The sequence below is a fragment of the Erithacus rubecula genome (assembly GCF_903797595.1).
Source record: "Erithacus rubecula genome assembly, chromosome: 4".
NCBI lineage: Eukaryota > Metazoa > Chordata > Aves > Passeriformes > Muscicapidae > Erithacus > Erithacus rubecula.
In genome coordinates, this window is record NC_136686.1 from 26,123,140 (window position 1) to 26,141,795 (window position 18,656).

General features: G+C 35.0%; 1 protein-coding gene across 1 annotated transcript; it reads right to left on the reverse strand.

Moving 5' to 3' along the window:
* Window positions 1–7,838: 7,838 nt before the first annotated feature.
* Window positions 7,839–18,161, reverse strand: LUM (lumican). Its single transcript, XM_079305159.1, has 3 exons — window positions 17,991–18,161; window positions 14,083–14,979; window positions 7,839–8,875 (listed from the first exon to the last, which is right to left on the reverse strand). Exons 2-3 carry the CDS (start codon window positions 14,957–14,959, stop codon window positions 8,721–8,723), a joined length of 1,032 nt encoding a protein of 343 aa, XP_079161285.1. The 5' UTR covers window positions 14,960–14,979; window positions 17,991–18,161; the 3' UTR covers window positions 7,839–8,720.
* Between the last annotated feature and the right edge of the window lie 495 nt (window positions 18,162–18,656).

Consider the following 18,656-nt stretch of genomic DNA (forward strand, 5'->3'; position numbering starts at 1 on the left):
AACTATTCACGTTCAAAGCCAGAATAATGACATAAACATTTTAAGGGAAAAGCTAATTAAACATATTGAAAACATAAAATATATCCTGGTACTTTTAGTGAATTATATTAGTTTTAAAACTTAGTTACATAACTGTTTTAATTGTTTCATCTGTTTGATTTTAACCATAAACTCCATAACAACCTATTGCTTCTTAAACTCAGAACGTCTCAAAAGAAGTTCAGAAGCAGAAAAGACCAAATGTAGTAAAAAAAAAGGAAAGAAAACTTTAAATACATGGGTAGCTATCACTGACTGCAGGAAGGCTAATGTTAAACACATTTTAATTTTTTTCATGAGTATATGTTTGTACAGCCATGTTTCTTGTTTATGAAAAAATACATCCTTACCATCAGTAATTTTTGCATTGTTTATGTGCCTAACAATAAAATGAGTGCTTAAGTGTTAAGGCCCTTTATCACCTCTTTAGTATTATTAGGGACTTCTTACAAAGCAGATGAAAACTGATTTCTTCATGCATTTTATGTAGAATATTTCAATAATTTAAATTAGATTAAATTAATTTACATCTACGCCTAAAAATAAAGGTTCTAGTTTTAAGCAGTTTACTAATTATAGGACAAAAGCCATAAAACCCGCCTATTTTCATTATGAATGTCCACTTGTGAGCCATTTAAGGAGTCTGCACCATGAAAAGTGCATCTATGATTCTTGTAAACAACAAAGTGCAGTATAGAACTGAGTTGCTTTCCTGCTAAATCTTCACAAAGTGTCTAGTGAGATTATGGAGGCACTGAGGTCTCTCTGCCACTAAAGAAGGAGCTGAGTCCATCCTGAATGTTGCATTGAAGGGTCTAAAATTGAGAGTCCTGATGGCAGATATCTGCTGTTACACACTTTAATGCATGTTGTGAGATGTTTGCATTTAGCAACAACAAAAAAAGATTGATTTATCTCACACTTCAAGGTGATCTAGATTTACCTGCTATTTTTATCTGCTAATTATGTCCAGATATTCATTATGTTATCACAGAAGTCCCTAGAAAAGAGACTTGCTGCTTGCCCTGTGGCAGGCAGTGGTACTATTTGTATGAAATACTGTTCAGCAAGGGGTCACAATCTGCCCTTTGTGGATTTAGAGGCCAGGTATTTTATCCTTGTCAAACACGTTTCCATCCCATTCAAAGGAGGAGCTCTTCACTAGGAGAAGAAAATAAGAGAATACATTTAAGATTTTCTCAATAATGTGAATCTCCATTTCTTCTAATGTGAACAAAGCAGAAAAAAATATAAGAAATGTCCTCAAAATCAGGAAGCAAGAGTGATGACTGTAATACATATTCTTACATGCTCTCAAAAATTTTTGAAATATCTTTGCAGAGACAAGTGATTGTCTGGGCATCTAAGCAGACTTTGCAGAAAGCCTGCTTTCCATGAAACCTTCAAGATTATGCAAATATCATGCATTTGCTCTGTTCAATCCTCCATCATCTGGTGTAAATATTTCTGATTTAAAGGTTGCACTGTATGGTGATAAAGTTTTACAGACTAATAAAAGGCCATGGCCAAGAATTTAAAAAATGACTAATGGTTTGGGAGACTTTTTGCTTTGCGTATCCAGAACCTTATTTTCAGTAAGAGACTGCTAGAAATTTTGTGTTAATGAGGTAATTTTTAACTTGAGAAGCTGAGTGATCAAAGGCAAATATCAATGAAACACAAAGTGCTCCTGAGACCATGAATAATCTCCCAAAAACTTGTAGTATTAAAAATATTTGCACAACAATAAAAGGAAGTGGAAAAAAAAAATCATCTAGTAAAAATACTGTGGATACCCACCCTGAATTTTGGAGACAGTTTCTAAGAGATACTGTTGGCATTGTTCTAGTTTGAGAAAGATGTCTGAAGTTGTTACAGGATTTTTACTCCATGTGTCTCCTTTCAATCCATACTGTTAATCAAGAGAATTTGTATTTAAAAAAATGTATAAAGAAGTGAGGAGCATCGGCAGGGTGTAGTAACATCTTGAGAGAAGTAATGTACATTCTTGAAACTAAAACAGCACACAACCTTGAGAAAGAATAGAAGAGTAAAAATATAGCCTGGAAAGACCCATTGGGAGGAGAAATGGACAACTGGGAGTGCTGTTTGGAGCTGTTGTTCTGTTTTAGCATCAGAGTTGCTGACAGTGAAAGAAATGCATTTCTTTCTTTCAGTAATGGCTGCCATATGTCTCAGATTGAATTCAGAGCAAGGTCTGTTAAGCATCAAGCATGTGTATAGTTCATCATCAGCAAACCCAGGAGTATACTGCAAGCAGAGCTTATTCATTAGCCCTGTGGATTGCTCCATTTAGCAAAGGCTGCAATCCAGGGTGCCTCAATTTGGGCAGTACTTTACTAAAAACTATGTGCCTTGCTCCACAGTCAGTTCATCTGAAACAGGCTCTTGAATTATCTTCATGGTTACTGGAGAAAAGGTAACGCTTCAAAAGCTGAAGACAGTAAGTCCAGTTTGTGTATTCTTCATCCTATACTGCAATGGTAGCTCCAGACATCTCCATGGGGGTGATAACTTTCACTCAGGGTTCAGTTCTGCCTCTTTCACTTCTGATGACAGGCATGTAGTGATCACTCTCTTTCTGCATTGCTGCTTTGAGTTTTACCCAGAGTCAAAAACCCAAAACTTCTATTTCCAAACAATTCCCTGTCCACCAGACAGTGATATATTTCAATTAATAATATCTGCTGCTCCTTTTAAAAAACAGTCACAAAAGGTCAGCAAGATCAAAGAGTCTAAAAGAAAGCAGATGACTGAGCCCTTCAGGCTAGCCCAAGGGACACTGCAGACAGATCAAAGGACCAGGCCAGATGTTCCAGACCCTGCTCCTATGGATGTATTTTAGTCTACATCATTCCTAGTGGACAGAAGAAATTAAAACAAAACAGACTTAGGAGCAGGAATGCTGCACCTCTTCTAGAAGTCTAGAATTATCTGCTTAAACCTCTCAATGGAAGAAACTGCATTTCTTATTTAAATAGGCTCTTTTTTTGTGCATATGCAGGCAGCTGAAGTATAGGGAGCTCACATGGGGAGCTTTCAGTTTAGATCAGAATACACTGCTTAAAGAAACACTGGGGAAAATTTTGACTGGCTTGATTTGTTCAATAGACATGTCACCTGGCCTCTTGTTTATATAGGATTTAGGAAGACAAGATCCTATTCTGAAAGTCCAGAAACAAAACTCTAGCAGTTTACTCTCTGCATAACTTCACTCCCCTATCAAAACTACAGTGAGCAGCTTAGCTGAAAGAGATCATTGCAGAGCAGCCCATTTCAGAACAGAACTGTGGAAAAGGGCTCAGCTTTTATGGGAAATATATTGGTCTCCTGAATATGCTTCATTAAATAATTTTTTGGCACTATATTCCCTTTCTCTCTGTTTTGAACTCTTTACCACAGTGACACCAAAAAGGTTCCGTAACACAATGCCAAGATCTGGTATTTGTCTTGGCTTGCTCAGTTTACTTTACCTACTATGTAAATGTAAATGTTGCTGTCAATCTCTTACTTTACTTTGTTTTCATGCTTTCAACAATTTCAACACTGAAACAAATCTATCCTACCCTGGGACTTGATTTTTAAAATGCTAAATGTATCTTAAATTAAAATATCTAACATGCATTTATCAATTACACACATACATTGATCTGCTGGGACCATATGTAGCTACTTAGATCATTTATATTTTCCAGACAACTAATGGTAAATTAAAATGTGTGTTAGTGATCTGATGCCTATTCTGTAAACCTGCAGTTTTGAACCATAGACCATCAAGGATTAAATATTCTGGGATAACATAAGGATATTAACTTACATTTCTTCTGTTGTTAAAGAAGCCCAAAAATATTTTAATTCATCTTCATTTTAGATCCCCCCAGTAAGACAATGGATTTCAAGAAGTTTAAATTTTAAACAAAGTTCAGTCCTCTAAAATGAACGACACAAGTTGCATAGAAGAGAATTCCCACAACTTAATAAAAAGAAATTTATTTCCCTTTCAGTAATGATCTGCTATAGTGATTTTTGTCACATGAGAAATTCAACATTCAGGGACTTTTTTAATATTTAGAAATAAAAGCCAAATGGCATAAGATGTATGAAAACTCAACTCTTGTTTTCCATTAATTGTAATAATTTTGTTCATATTTTTAATGCAGATACTCTTGGGAAATATTGAAATTAAACACTAAACTATGTGAGTTTTGTAATCTTAAATTGTGATATCAGTCATCACTTTCAAGAGTCAGTGCTTCCCAAAGCACTTGAGTTTTCTTCCAGAGCCTCAAGCTGAAGATCAAATCTCACTCGCCACGACTTCTCCAGTCACTGATTATCCTTTCAGATGGAACATGTTGAAAGCAAGTCTTTATAGTGTAGATGAAATTCCTCAACATCCAGCACTTTGATGGAAATTGACACCACCTTTTTCTTGGAGGACAGCTCTGGAACCCAGCTCCAGGGAGAATTCCTCACCCATCCTTGTCCAAGCACCATGCACTGCTCCAGAGCCTTAAATAATGATCTAAATAACCCTAAATAATTGAAGGGATGTTGTTCAACACTACCTGACCATTTCTTAGATGATTCCATGCTCCTCATGGTGGCAGCTGGCAATCCCAGCGGCAAAAGCCTAGTTCCATTCTCCATTTTCTGTACAATACATACCTCAGCTAAAGGCTGTGATTTTCATTAGGAGAAACACACCTTTTGAATCAAGAGTGCAAATAATAATATTGCAGAGAATGTTTCTTCTCACAAAAACTTAAGAATCTGAATTTTAAAAAAACAACTTTTTTTGTACACAGGTGATCACAAATTCTTCTTCAAAACAATGTAGCATTGCACATAATTTTGAGAACTTCCTGGTCTTAGTGTTTATTTTTAGGCAGCAAAAATGGCTGCAATGATGAAATCTAAAAGTGGAGTTTGGGAAACCTTTGTTCATGTAGTTTGGAAACTGCAAGCACGTACAGTAAGATGGATGGCAAAATCATAATGTGATACTGGAAAGATGATGGAAATAGAAATTTTGAAAGACTTGTCTTCAAGACAGCTTATTATTAAATTGGTTTATAAGATATTAAATTTATAAAGACTTCCAGTGCTTCTGTCTGAAAAATTATACATGTTCAATGAAAGCATTATCATCAACAGAAATATATTTTTACAAGTATTATTTGATAGGTTCCAAAGTATCTTTCTAGTTATTTGAATATGTGCTCTAGTCAGGTTGACTAAGAAAGACCTGTATCATTGTCCTACACTGGGATTCACAGAATAAGGACAAAATTGCTTTTTTTTGCACAGTGCAGCAGCATTCCTCTACTTCAGAAGTCAGGTCCATTTGCCCAAATCCCTTAATTTCTACGTAGTCCCATGGACCATAAATAATATTTCTCCTCTTTTGTATTTACCTCATTTCTTCACTTCCTACTTAATTGCAGTTTATTTTCTGCTATTCTTGAATAATTTCAGGAAAAAAGATATGATAGACCACAGAGATACTACATAAGAGGTATTATACTTTAAAATAAATATTCTAGTAATCAAAATCTATGAAAAATATTGCATTATTTGATCTGCAGATTAAGAATTCAAACTATGAAAACTAAGGCAATTCACCTCTTAAAACAGGTAGAAGAGGTTACACCCACAAAGCATTATGTTTATATCACTAAAGAGTATCAATATGTACATTCTAGCACACAATCGCAATCTTATCTCAGAACACAGGTATAGTGTGATAAAACGTGTTCCAGCCTCTAAAGCTGCTTTTCTTTACATAATAAAGTGATAATTTGCCCTGGTACTTGAACTCGACCCTTTTACATTCAAGGTGAGTGTCCTAAAGAGCAGTTAATACTCCTTTTCTTTCTCTGTATTAGCTGATATTGAAATTTTCAGACTAAGTAGAAAAAAATTATTTCTGTGTGAAAGCCATGAGACTACCAATTAAGTTCTTTTTCTTGTGGATGGAAATCCTTTTAACCAATATCTGAATCGGAAAAAAAAAAAAAATTGCAACCAAAATGTTCTCTATGAGCACTCTGTCATTTAGGATGGTGGCATGTTTGCTGTCCCACATGGGAGCGTTAGAAGGGATGGATCTCTGATTTCACTGCCACTACTCAGTAAATCACAGGTGTTAAAATGGGAGCAGATTTGCACAGCAAAGGTATCAAGAGAAAGATTCCACAGTTCCTGCCTATGGAATCTATATACAAATGTCACCTGAGCTAAGATTTTTGTGAGTATCATTGGAGGTGGAATTGTGGACTGGAACCTAAAACAAGAAATTTTCCACACGGATTTCATGCTAAACTCTTCAGCTTTATAACTGGTTATTAAAATTGATATTGTTCCCCATTGGTTACTAATATTCTTAGAATTACAGATTCACAGAAATTATAAATAAGTTTGAAGAAACATCTGAAGGTTGTTTAGTTCAACCTCCTTCTAAAACTAAGGCTAGCTTCACAGACAAATTTGTCTCTCAGGGCACTGCCAATGAAAGTTATGAACATTTTGGAGGATGAAGAGTCCACAGCCTTCATGGACAGTCTGTGACAGTGCTTTATGAACTCACTGTTCACAAGAATTTTTTTGTATGTCCAGCTAAAATTTCTCATTCTGGAACTTTTTCTTTGTCACTGCTCCATTTCAACGTGCACCCCGAAACTGGACACTTTTTCTGTATCCCTCTTTTAGGCAGTGGCAGACTGCATTAAGACATGAGATATATGGTACATTCAGAGAGGCTAAGGGAAATTCCTTGGCATTACCTGGAAATAAGAAGGTTGAGGGAAGTTCTCTTGACAGGTTCTAATCTACCATGAGCTGGACTGTTCTCAGTCTCACAGTTCACTCTCTTTCATGTTGCTTAAAGTAATTGGTTTGCTGAAACAAGCAGAAAAGAATAATAAATTTCTGCTATGTTGTTAGATTACAGCAATCAGGTGACAAATCTCATTCTCAGTTTGTGCTTTAAAAATCTTAGTGTTTAGTATATTTTCCTATGAAGCAAGCAGTTGGGTTTAAAGGCCATTGGAAATCATTAAATACCATTTCCCATATATTTTTTCTTTTCTTTGGAGAGTTTTGCATGCACTTCTTTCTTATTTTTCTATGTTACAATGTCTTGGTACTATCCCATAGAAATTCCCACTCTGATGTGTTCAGAAAGCCCCAGATTTAGCCTTTCTGCAACAAAAGTTCTAGTCCATGTGCAACTTTCTGAATCTCTCCCTTTGTTTTAGTTCCAGGTTTCTTTGTGAATAATGTTTTGATTTTGAACATCTGGAATTGACAACATGCAGACTAAATGGTTTGGTATAAATTGGTCTGGGGTTTTTTTCAGAGGTGATAGTTTCTGCTTTTGCTATAGAAACTAACCAAGTTTCTGTTTGAGTGTTTAATAGGCTAGCAGTTGAAAAGAAAATAGTACCCGTGGGATGATCTGTACTTGCAAGCGAGCCACTTACAGCTCTCAGTTAGTAACACATTTATTTTAGTGTGTTCCAAGATGCTGACAATATTTGGGCTATTTATTCCTGGGTGGAATATACTACCATGTCTTCACCACGTATAGCTGCATTTTACTCACCACCTGTGGTTTCTGAGAGATTTCACTGTTCTTTAGACAATACTGAAACATTACTTTGCACGTTTTCATAGTGGCATGATTCCCGTACTGCAAACTTCATAAGGCATCAATTTATTGACCAACACAAGTGTAGTGGCTCATGTTAAATTATGTATACAAACATACTGAAACATCAAAGTAGAGAAAACAGTTTATTCAACCTTACAATAAATTTTAATTATAATAGAATAGCTTAGATTTTCTTGTCTTAAACTTTTTTTTTTTTCCATTCTATAAAAGAAAGAAAAATAGTTGTCAATGATACGGACAAAAGGACACTATTTCATATGCTTTGTTTTCTACAGTCTGGTTAAAAATAGCATGCAAGTAATTGAATAAAATATATGTATATATGATTTATTTTGAAATAACAATTATACCAACAATGAATAAAAATCTTACCATGAAAGTTAAATGAAAGCATGACAAAAAGAAGAGCAAACAATTATTTAACCTGAATATTTTTTTCCTCATTGTCTTTCACGTAATCCATTAATTTAACAATGCCATAGGCTCTGAACACATATTTTCACAAATTTTAAATTGTTCCTGTATTGTTAAATATTTTTTCCTTTGCAATGGGTAACAATATATTAAAGGTATGATAGATAATTAGTTGGACAGGAACCTTGCATTGACACAGGCCAGCCCATACTGCTCACTATTACCCTCAATGAATCCTACCTGACTTCTCTGTGAGTCTAGAACCTGCTGGCATGTATTGCATGCATGGATACAGACTTTTATGAAGTTTAATCTTTTTAATCAACTCATCTGGCCACATAAAGGCATATTTTGCACCAGATTTTGTAATTCTTGTGCTTTCTGAACAGAACCCTTTGTAAAAATGTGCACATGTTCCCTTAAGTTTGCCGAGTCCACGCTAAATATTAACAAACAGAACGGATAATATGCAGATCGACGCTTTAAGGCATATCCTAATTTAAAGCACTATCATGGCGTGTTTTTCCTGTAGTTACTGCCCCTGGAAGGGAGCTGGATGATCCCAGGTGTCTCACTCCAGTGAAATCTCAGCAGCCACCCTCAGGCAGTTGTACATCTCCTGGGGCAGGTCAGCCCGAGTGAGATTGTTCCCATCCAGGCGCAGATGAGTGATCTTGGAGTAGGTCGTTGGTCCCACTACCTTACAGAAGCTGCTCAATGGGAACTCTGAAGCAAAGAGAACAGCAATAAGAGGAAAACATGAATAATTAGGACAAATAGGGCAAAACCATTATTTTTCTTCTTTTTTTTTTTTTTAATTTCATTTGGAAATTGTGACCTTAATTCATTATGTTATTTTCAATATTTTGCATTTATACTGATGCGAATTCTGGTAAATTTATTGGAATTTGAGGTACTTGTGTTGAGAGATGTTCTTTCTGTTAATTGTGAGAGATTCAGAATTCAAGACTGAGTTTTTCAAATGCCATTTTCTTCCAGTACTAATTTGACTTTAAGGCTTCAGACTTTATATAAATGTCTTATCTGACATTTATCTAAAAGGGAAAATCATTCTTTAAAAAAAAAAAATAGAGATGCAGAGGGAGGAATCAGTTTGTGTACATTACAATGGAAGGGTAAAACCATTATAAAAGACATGGAAGGAAGTAAAAATTTTGGAGAAATTGAAACAGCTTTACTCTAAAGAACAGGCAGTCCAATGAGTGTCTGTGTATTTTGTATGCATTTTATATGTGCCATATAGATTTACCTGTTTCAGAATAAATTTGGGTCTAGGGCTGGGAAGAGTTTTACATTTAAATTATGCAGTTGAACCTTTCCGCATCAGGATTAGAAGGTGAGTATGATTGCAAAAAATATCATAAAATATACATATTTATTGTAATTTATATATTGTATTTTGTATGGTCTGTATTCAGTTGAGGTATTATTTGGTACACATAACACCAGATAGATCTTAAATGGAAATTTGTCTCATATCCTATGATCAGTATTAACTGTAAGCTGGAAATTACATGAATCACTGAAGTTGTCTGCTCAGTATGCAAAGCACACACATAACCATATTATAGACCTCTTTCATGCTGAGAAGATCCTCAAGAGAGAATGTATGTGAATAAATCTGATGCCCCCTGCATACCACGTTGTGCAATTTTGCAAGGAGGGTCTTCATTTGCCCTTGTGTTTTCTTTGAGTTGGACAGAGGATTAGTCTATTGAAAAGCTCCAAAACTACTAAAGAAACAGTCTGAGAGACTTGTTCTTTAGAACACTGACATCAGATGAATTCACACCGAAAATATTTTAAAAGGTTAAGGGAACTCCTTCAATGAACCCATGCATCTCATAATTTCTGAGACATCAAGTCAGTATTATCAAAATCAAATACCATTTGATTTACCTTTCATAGGACACCTTATGTAACTTTTCTACATGGCTACTTAACTCATCTAAGAAAGTATGATGAAATTTTAATACTAAAGGATGTGAAGGAAGTACCTTTCATATCTTCTCATTAACTTTTGGATTAACAGCTCTTTAGATCATAAGAGCTTAGGTAATTTTTTGGACAGAGATGTGATGTTAAGAGTCATGTACCTTCCACAAAATAAGTTGAGTAGAAGTTAAGGAAATATAATTTAAAAGTCAGATCTTGATCACCAATTTGATTAAAGCAAATCAATTTCTGAGATTTTCTGTAGTGTGCAGCCTTCTTTTGGAAGAATGAGAGATGAATTGCATCCTTTGGGCAGTCCATGTTGTAATACAGTAACATTTTAAGACCTCAGACCAATTCTGATACTATTCTGGCTCAGAATGTGCCAGCAGAAGCAAACTAATGATTCTTATTGATTAAAATTATATGATCTAACAAATGTTTATAGATTGTATTTGTGTGGAATTTTGCTAAATGAAAACACACATTTTAAGAGATTTTAACTGATTTTCTTGGGCTATTGACTATTAAGTTCCAGTTTTCTTCAGATAACTTGGGTTTAATTTGTAAAGTTTAAAACAAATGTGAATTCTAATATCGATTTTTTTCCATTTTCTTGTCATTGAGGAATAGTGTTATAAGTATATTTTTGCTGATGAAAAACATTTTAAAACTTTCTAAATTTAAATTTTAGGGGTTTTTTCCATATTGTCACTTTTGAGCATAAATACATAAAACATTTGTCTGCAAAAGAAGATATGTTTATAGAAGCTGGATGGTGAGCACTCAAAGGACATAAGCTTCATACATGTAAACCACGAGATTTAACTGTGATAACAAAATTTTGATCTGTGCTTACTGTTTATGAGACTGAAACCATTTGGGCAGTGGATGGAGATTTTGTCTTCACAGAAATCAAATGAGCTCAGTCATGGAGCTCAGTGGGATTTTATTCCAATATTTGGTCCACATTGTTTGAATGTGGGTATCAATTTTTTTTTATACTCTTCATATAATTGTCAGTTTTTAAAAGCACATTAAAAAATGTTTCTTTTTAGTTTCAATCTCTACTGGCAGAAAATAAGACCAGTGATTCTTGGGATTGCACTTGATGAGCTGTTACCTACATGATCTCTATGGGGAACTGCAATCCTTTAGACTGGAGTACTGTGACATAAAATATCTCAGTAGTTTACTTCCTCTTTTGTTACACTTATTAATTTTGCAGGTGAAAAATGTCATCCTGAATTTATAGAATTCATGTTTAGTGTACCTGGGATTTTTCCCACATTTTTTTCCCAGCACAGGATTCCTGCATAAGCCAGACAGTGAGAGAATAAGAAGTATTGGATGAAAATTGGACTCTCGTCCAACAATACAGTGAGAAATCCTAACAGGATCTGAAGTCCCACAGTCATTGTTGGTCTGTTTTCCACTAATTACATATGAAATATTTCTAGACAGGTCATTAAAAAGTCCTTTGGGAATTGATGGAGTGAGCATGATAAAAGACCATAAAGCACCTCCACAATTCAATATATAGTCTCTTAACTGTTCTCTGGAACATTTTCATATTTTCCTTTTCATACTCCAGTTACACAGAGTAACTGGGGTTTCATGTGGAAACAACAATTTTCTCCCAACTTAATTCCTTACAAGTACAGATGAAATATGAAGGCCATCTTTGGACCCTCTTCTTTCACTGAACCTCTTTGATTCTTGCTTTTTCCTACAGAGTTTCTTTTTGCCTTGAGGATTCTGTAACACAAGTTTCTGTGTCTGTGTGTGTGTTTGTGCATATGAGTGTGTACAATAATAATGGCATCTCAAAGAGATTTCAGTTTAGAAATTACAGTTTAGGTTTCAGGTATGGAGAAAGCAAAGGCTTTTCTAAATCTTCCATGGTCCTATTCTAGCTTGGAGACCCAATGAACATCAAGTACATCAGATAAAACTGTGTATTTCATACCTGCAATCTGAATTTGTTTTCTTAACAGTTTGTTATCTATTTCACCCACTGCTACTTGCAACACAGAGGGAAACAACATAGTAAGGTTAAGCCAATTCTGTTATGTATTTTGATGTATTTATTTATCAGTTCTTGTTCAAAAAACTCAGAGTCACTCAAATAAGGGTATTTCTCAAGCAGATTTTTTTTTTATGAAAGAAAATGCATCATGATTTTAGCAAGTCCATGGTGAAACTCATGGACAGTAATTTAGAGAAATATTCTTTCAAGTAATATCAACAAAGTTGGAATGAGATTATGCTTTTTTAGACAAATATAAATATTGCAAAAGACTAAGCACTCACAGCTTTAGGTCAGGTGTTATGAATGGTGAAATCCAAGGGCTTTGACTGCCCTATATTAATGATTATTTCTAATAATTTTTCTCCACATTGTAAATCAGCATCTTAGGGAATTATGTATTTTGCCTGTGAAATTAGATAGCTGAGAAAACTGATTCTTGAAGTCTGCTGGATTTTATGGTAAAGAAAAAAAACTAAACCATAATTCTGTTGCATCAGTCCATAGAGTAGCAATGATACTGTAGCTGTTGAGCATCCACTCCCCACACCATTCACTTGAAAATGCAGCTTTCCCTGAAAACCTGAAATTGTTGTTATTGCCCATGACTCTGATGTCCGCAGCCAAGCTTGTTACCTGGGTATCTTGCAGAAGGCTCAGATCATTCTAATCAGGATAAAGTGCTTCATATATCTCATGAGAAATTAAAAACCATAATTGATAGCTATTTTAGGAATGGCAGAGTATCTGGTAGAGTTTCACAGGTTGCTGTATGTAGTGTCTTAGGTGGGAAGTATTAACTCATTGTTTTCCCTCATCAAAACAAGAAACTGAGACGAACTAGGAAAAAATTCACTGAGAAAAATGAAACATAGTAAATACAAAACATTTCAAAATATCTTGGCCTCAGTCTGGCAAGATCTGCACTAAAAATATTTGGTTTTAAAGGATAAATCTCCATGGATTTAGCTATGCATGGAGTAGCTAACACTGATACTCTTAATCCTTGATGATTGCAAGTAGGCAAAAAGAAGGGAGGATTTTGTGGTTTACTTAACATCAACCATCAAGAATATATAAATCCTCTTGAAGAACCACAGTGATATTTGGCATATCTCCCTCTCCATCAGGACTACCACTGACAGAGGTGCAGCTGGATAAGTTCTGACATGATGGTGAGGCCCCTCCAGCTCTGAAATACCTCCTTGTCAGCCCAGGAATGGGGCAGCCTTGTAAAAGCCCTGTGTCAGCAGAAACCTTCATGGTTTTATGCAAGGTGTGGCATTTCTTGACTTTAGAAGGAACATTTTTCAACGAAACAAACTTGCCACCTGATCATATGATGTGCAGAATGGGAATGAAGAGCAAGAGCTGGGTCAATTCTTTGGATTTCAAGATATGTTTGGGGGGATACTGCATGATTCAAAGGAGGAAAGGAACAAATGCAGTTACTTTGATGCACTTTTTTCACTGCATTTTGTTCCCACTACCTTATGAATTTGTTGTCTTCTCCCTTTCTCCTGCCTCCAGCATTTTGACTACCAGCTGGTTACCACAGTCAGATCCTCACCTGATACCTCTGTCCACTTAAGAGTTCTGAACACCTTTTGCACTGATCAAACTTTTCAGTTTTTTCCTGACTTGTATAAGAAAACTCCATTGGCTTCTATATGGTTAGTCCAATTGACACACGATGAGAATTTGAGGGAAAAATGCGCATTAGTATCAAAACATAAATTTCTCATTTTAAGGATATATTGAGTGGCTATAAGGTAAATATCTGTCCTTTAAGATGAATATGGACAACTGTCAGGGAAATGTCAGTGTGCTAGCAGTCTAAGCAGTACAATTTATGCAGACTAGTTCATCTATTATTTCAGATACCTGCATTGACCATCAGTATCTAGTCTGTGGCAAACATTAATGAATATGTGCAAATTTAACTTACTGTTAATTTTGTTGACTTGGAGGTAGAAGTTTTCCAGGTTCTCACTGACAATTGGAATGCTCTTCAGTTGATTGAAGGAGAGATCCAACTCAACAAGTGATGTGATGTTGAAGACATTGCCTGGTATTCCAGAATCTGTTAATTTATTGTGGGACAAACGTAAATATTGCAGGGCTTTAAAACCTTGGAAGTACTCATCAGGAACATTGGAAATCTGGTTATTATCAAAGTACAGCATGAGCAAAGAGTGAGGCAGTCCTGTTGGTAGCTTTGTAAGTTGATTGAAGCTTAAGTCAAGATACAAAAGTGATTTCAGGCCTTTAAAAGCCCCAGAAATAGACTCTGCTTTCAGCTGGTTGTTCTGGAGGTGAATGACAGTCAGATTCATCAGCCCCTCAAATGCACCAGGACTGACTTTCGTGATCTTGTTGTGACTTAATTGCAGGTCATCTAGAGTTTTGGGAAGTGGTCCAACAGCTTCAGTCAAATTGTTGTAGTTAATGTGAAGTTTCTTCAGGTTCTTTAGTTTAGAGAAGACTCTTCCCTTAATTTTTGAGTTTTCCAGATGGTTGTGATCCAGGATCAGCCACTGTAGGTCAGTTACATTGTCAAACGTGTTCTCTTCAATTCCCTCAATCATATTGTTTCGAAGATAAAGGTATTTTATTCCACTTGGTACAATTGGAATGGTCTTCAGCTTAAGATTGTCACAATACATGGCAGTGGGGTAGCTTAAAGGACAATTACATTCTGGGGCACAGACTGCTGCAGATGGCCCAAAAGGATCATAACCATAATCATCTCCAGGACCATAGTCATATTGGCAAAAAATGCCACTAATGAACAGCAGAAAGACAGGGAGGGAGTTTAAAGTCATCTTTCTAGTCCGTCTTGTCCCTGTGTGGTGAGAAGGAATAAACAAGATGTAACTTTAATTTTTTATCTCTTTCAGCAATACTTGAAATTTTACCACATAAAGATTATAATTAAAAAAACTAATTACAGTTCCTATTTAAAGTTTTTTAATTAAGGAAAAATACTGGATCGTTAGTATTACATTGTTACTACTATTTTGTAATGCAAAATTGCTGGCCATTTTGCTGTTGTAAATAAAACTTTCTTTATATCTTTCTGCATTCATTAAATTACAAGAAAGATGATGAAATGCAATGTTTTTAAACTTGCCACAGAAATTTTCAGTTTTGCTGAAGGTCATGTTCAGAGGCAGTTCTGCCATTTGAATTCCATCATGCATCCCTAATGTGCTGAACTAATATCTAAAGATGTGGCTATTTGTCTTAAGTTTGAAAGAGACAAGGAAGTTAAAACTGAGGGTAATGTTGTCATGCATTGTGTGTTGTAGTGTGTAGCTTGAAAGATCTTTTTCTCCTGGATTATGTTCTGTAAAGCATGGTCCACTAAGTTTCATAGTCACCTAAAGAACAAGTGAATAGAAACTTAAAATATGTTATCTTTAACATGCCAAATAACCAGTAGTGCATATGTGTGCAGTGGATCTGAAATGACTGAATCTGACAGTGAACCTGACTGAATTTCAGAAAGTGAAAATGCTGTAAATTGTCTATACAACAGAGGTGTTGGTTACATTTTATGTCCATTCTAAATCAATTGAACAATAAAAGACTGGCTTCACATACTCTTCCAGTTCACATACACCAAAAGGACATTTGGTGACCATGAGGAGGTTTGTAATTCAGTTTAAGTGGGGTCACTGAGATTTTTAAGGCCACAGCTTTCTCATCAGATACTCCACGAGATGCCAATTGATCTATGAAGACTGGTGTCTTGTTTATACCTCTTACTGGCTATATAGGTGTTCTCCTGGAAAAGGAGGTCTGGAATCAATAAAGTCAGTGTGCTTTACTTTGATTTTCACCAGTAAAAGACAAGGGTCAACTACTTTTCAGAGAACGAGAGGATTAAGAAAATCCTTAAACCCATTTTTTTTCCCCCAAGGAATTTCAGAAAGTATGTAAAGCCTGTAAACAGACCACAAGACATTGATCTCAGATCTGGGCAATTTTCCAGCAGAGTAAGTTAGTCTTGCTATTGGAATTGTTACACTGAGGGCTTAATGTTAAAGTACATGGGCATAGCTACAAAATTTTCCCTAATTCTAAATGTCTTTGTTTCTATTGAGTTAATAAAAGCCACGTCATATTCTAGTGAGATAACAATCTCATTTAAAGCACCTCTAGGCAGGGCCTATTGATCTCATGCAGTACAGCACAAATAATTTTTAAAAAATGTTCTAACGTTACCTCCACTCAATAACCCATAAAGTCCCACTGCCAGACATTAAGCTGCTGTCCCCTAAAAAAAGAATCTGATTGCATATAATCTCCAAGGGTCCCATCACATTTACCTAATTACAAATCCTAGGATAATAATTGCAATATTAGTTGTCAGTGTAATTTTCTTTGCCTGTCTTTCATTACTGCATAAGAACATGAAACATGAACATGAGATTCAGTCCCCTGCTGGTATAAATAAGTAGAGCTCATCTGAAAGCAAAGACTGAAAGCAGTAACACAATTCATCTCAAAATCTGGTCCTATTTAGGTACTAAACATTACAACAAGGAAAACAAGTGCTTCTGTATTCAAAGTATAAAAAGAGTACAATGAAATCCTTGGACTATTTGGCCTTATGGTGACTTTTTTTGCACACTTCCTTAATTTTATAGTTTTAAAATAACACAGATATCTTAATTTTAAATACTATTTTTCTTCCAGTTTCAAATTATATTCTTAATACTATAGTTTCTTATTGATATAATACAGTCCTTTAAATAGTGTATAAATTTTACTGCCCTGCAGAACCCTGGAAGTAACTAAAATATTAGATAGCAAGTGTTTTGAATTATCAACATTTATCATTTATCAAAAATTTACCAAACATTTATCAAAAACGCTTTAGAATTTTTGTGACAATTCTGTAGTTCAAGAGCATAAAATAGCAAAGTAAATAGGAAATGTATTTGTTTTATTCATTCATTTCTCATTCAGGTATCTGAATGTTTCACTGTCAGAAGTGTAAAAAGTTGATAGATCATGCTTGTTTATTTCACTGAACTACATTAATCCAAAAGATAAAATCAGAATACATTCTTAGATGTTTATCTTACAACATAAACAAGCTTTAACTAATTGCCTGCTCCTGTTCTAAGCGGTTATGTTGCAAAATACCTGTGAAAAAATTTGTGAAGTTGCTCAGGCAACTTGCCAAAACATACTAAAAAGTGAATCCTTGATTTTGGGAAAATGCCTGCTATATTAGGGTAGAAATACTATTCAAACTATGGTTGACCTTGTCTATATTTCCTTAATCATTAAGTTATTGTGAAAAAAAAATATAACTAACAGTCTATCAACCTTAATTCTGTAGTTAAACTTCTTGTACAGTTTGCAAAAGATGATATTTTTGAAAAGTTTCACTAGTATATTCAAAATGTGCTTTAAAATTAATTAGAAATTCAAAAATACCTATTGTTTCCCTCTCATTGTTTATGTGATTATTTATTTAAATACCAGGACACATCGTCTTTTTGTAGAATGAAGCAAAATCATTTAGCAAATGGAGTTCACGGAGCTCTCACTAATATTATGAATGAAAAAGTAAACAGTGAGTATTCTTACAAACTTCTTTGTACTGCATGTCAGACCTTATTCTGATGTAGAACAAAACAGACTGTAAAAAATTGCAACACTGATGTACAAGATATGTGAAGCTGTTTTAAGGAAACTGAGAAAGTGAATCGACTAAGCAACTGTTGATTTGTGCTCAATTTACAAATTGGCAAACTTATCCTGTCATGTTTTCACATTCCCATTGCAGCTACATTTAAACAGCTGAACATTACAGTTAAAGCATGCAGCAGCACTTACCTTACTGCCTTCAAGCTGCTTTCCTTAATTCCCAGAGCAGATGCAATAAGAGACTGTATCGACCAATATATGCTCTAAACAGTGTCAGGAGGTAAAAGTCTGCCAGATCCTCTGTGTTACAAGAGGGGAAAAAAAAAAAGCCCTAGTCACGCTGTTCTCTGAAGCTGCTATGTCATCATGGTGATCTTGTGGTGTGGCATGTACAAAAATGCAGCTCTCTAATGAAGTGCAGGTGGATACCATATTTTGTACAAGGACAACCCATCTGTTCTTCCTGTGGGAGCAGAGAATGATATTTCACAAACCTGAGAAAGTTAAAAACTGTGGGTTTATACAAGATTTTTTTTTAATTTTAGAAGGGAAACAAGTAAGATTGTAAAACAAATTGCAAACAAGCTTTTGTTTTCCAACTTATTTTATACTGCTAGACATGAGCTAACACATAGCACTCAGACCTCAATGCTGCTGTTCTTCTTCAGCCAAGTGACTCATTCATTTTTCTGCCTTTTTCTTTAACTATCTTATGACCACAGTAAAATATCCTTAATACAAACTTAAGCCTGAGGATCAGATTCAAAAATTATCTTTGAATCATAGCCTTTTCCATATTACATACTGATTTTAAAGATTACATACTTGAGTTTAAAGATTCTTCTGCAAATTATT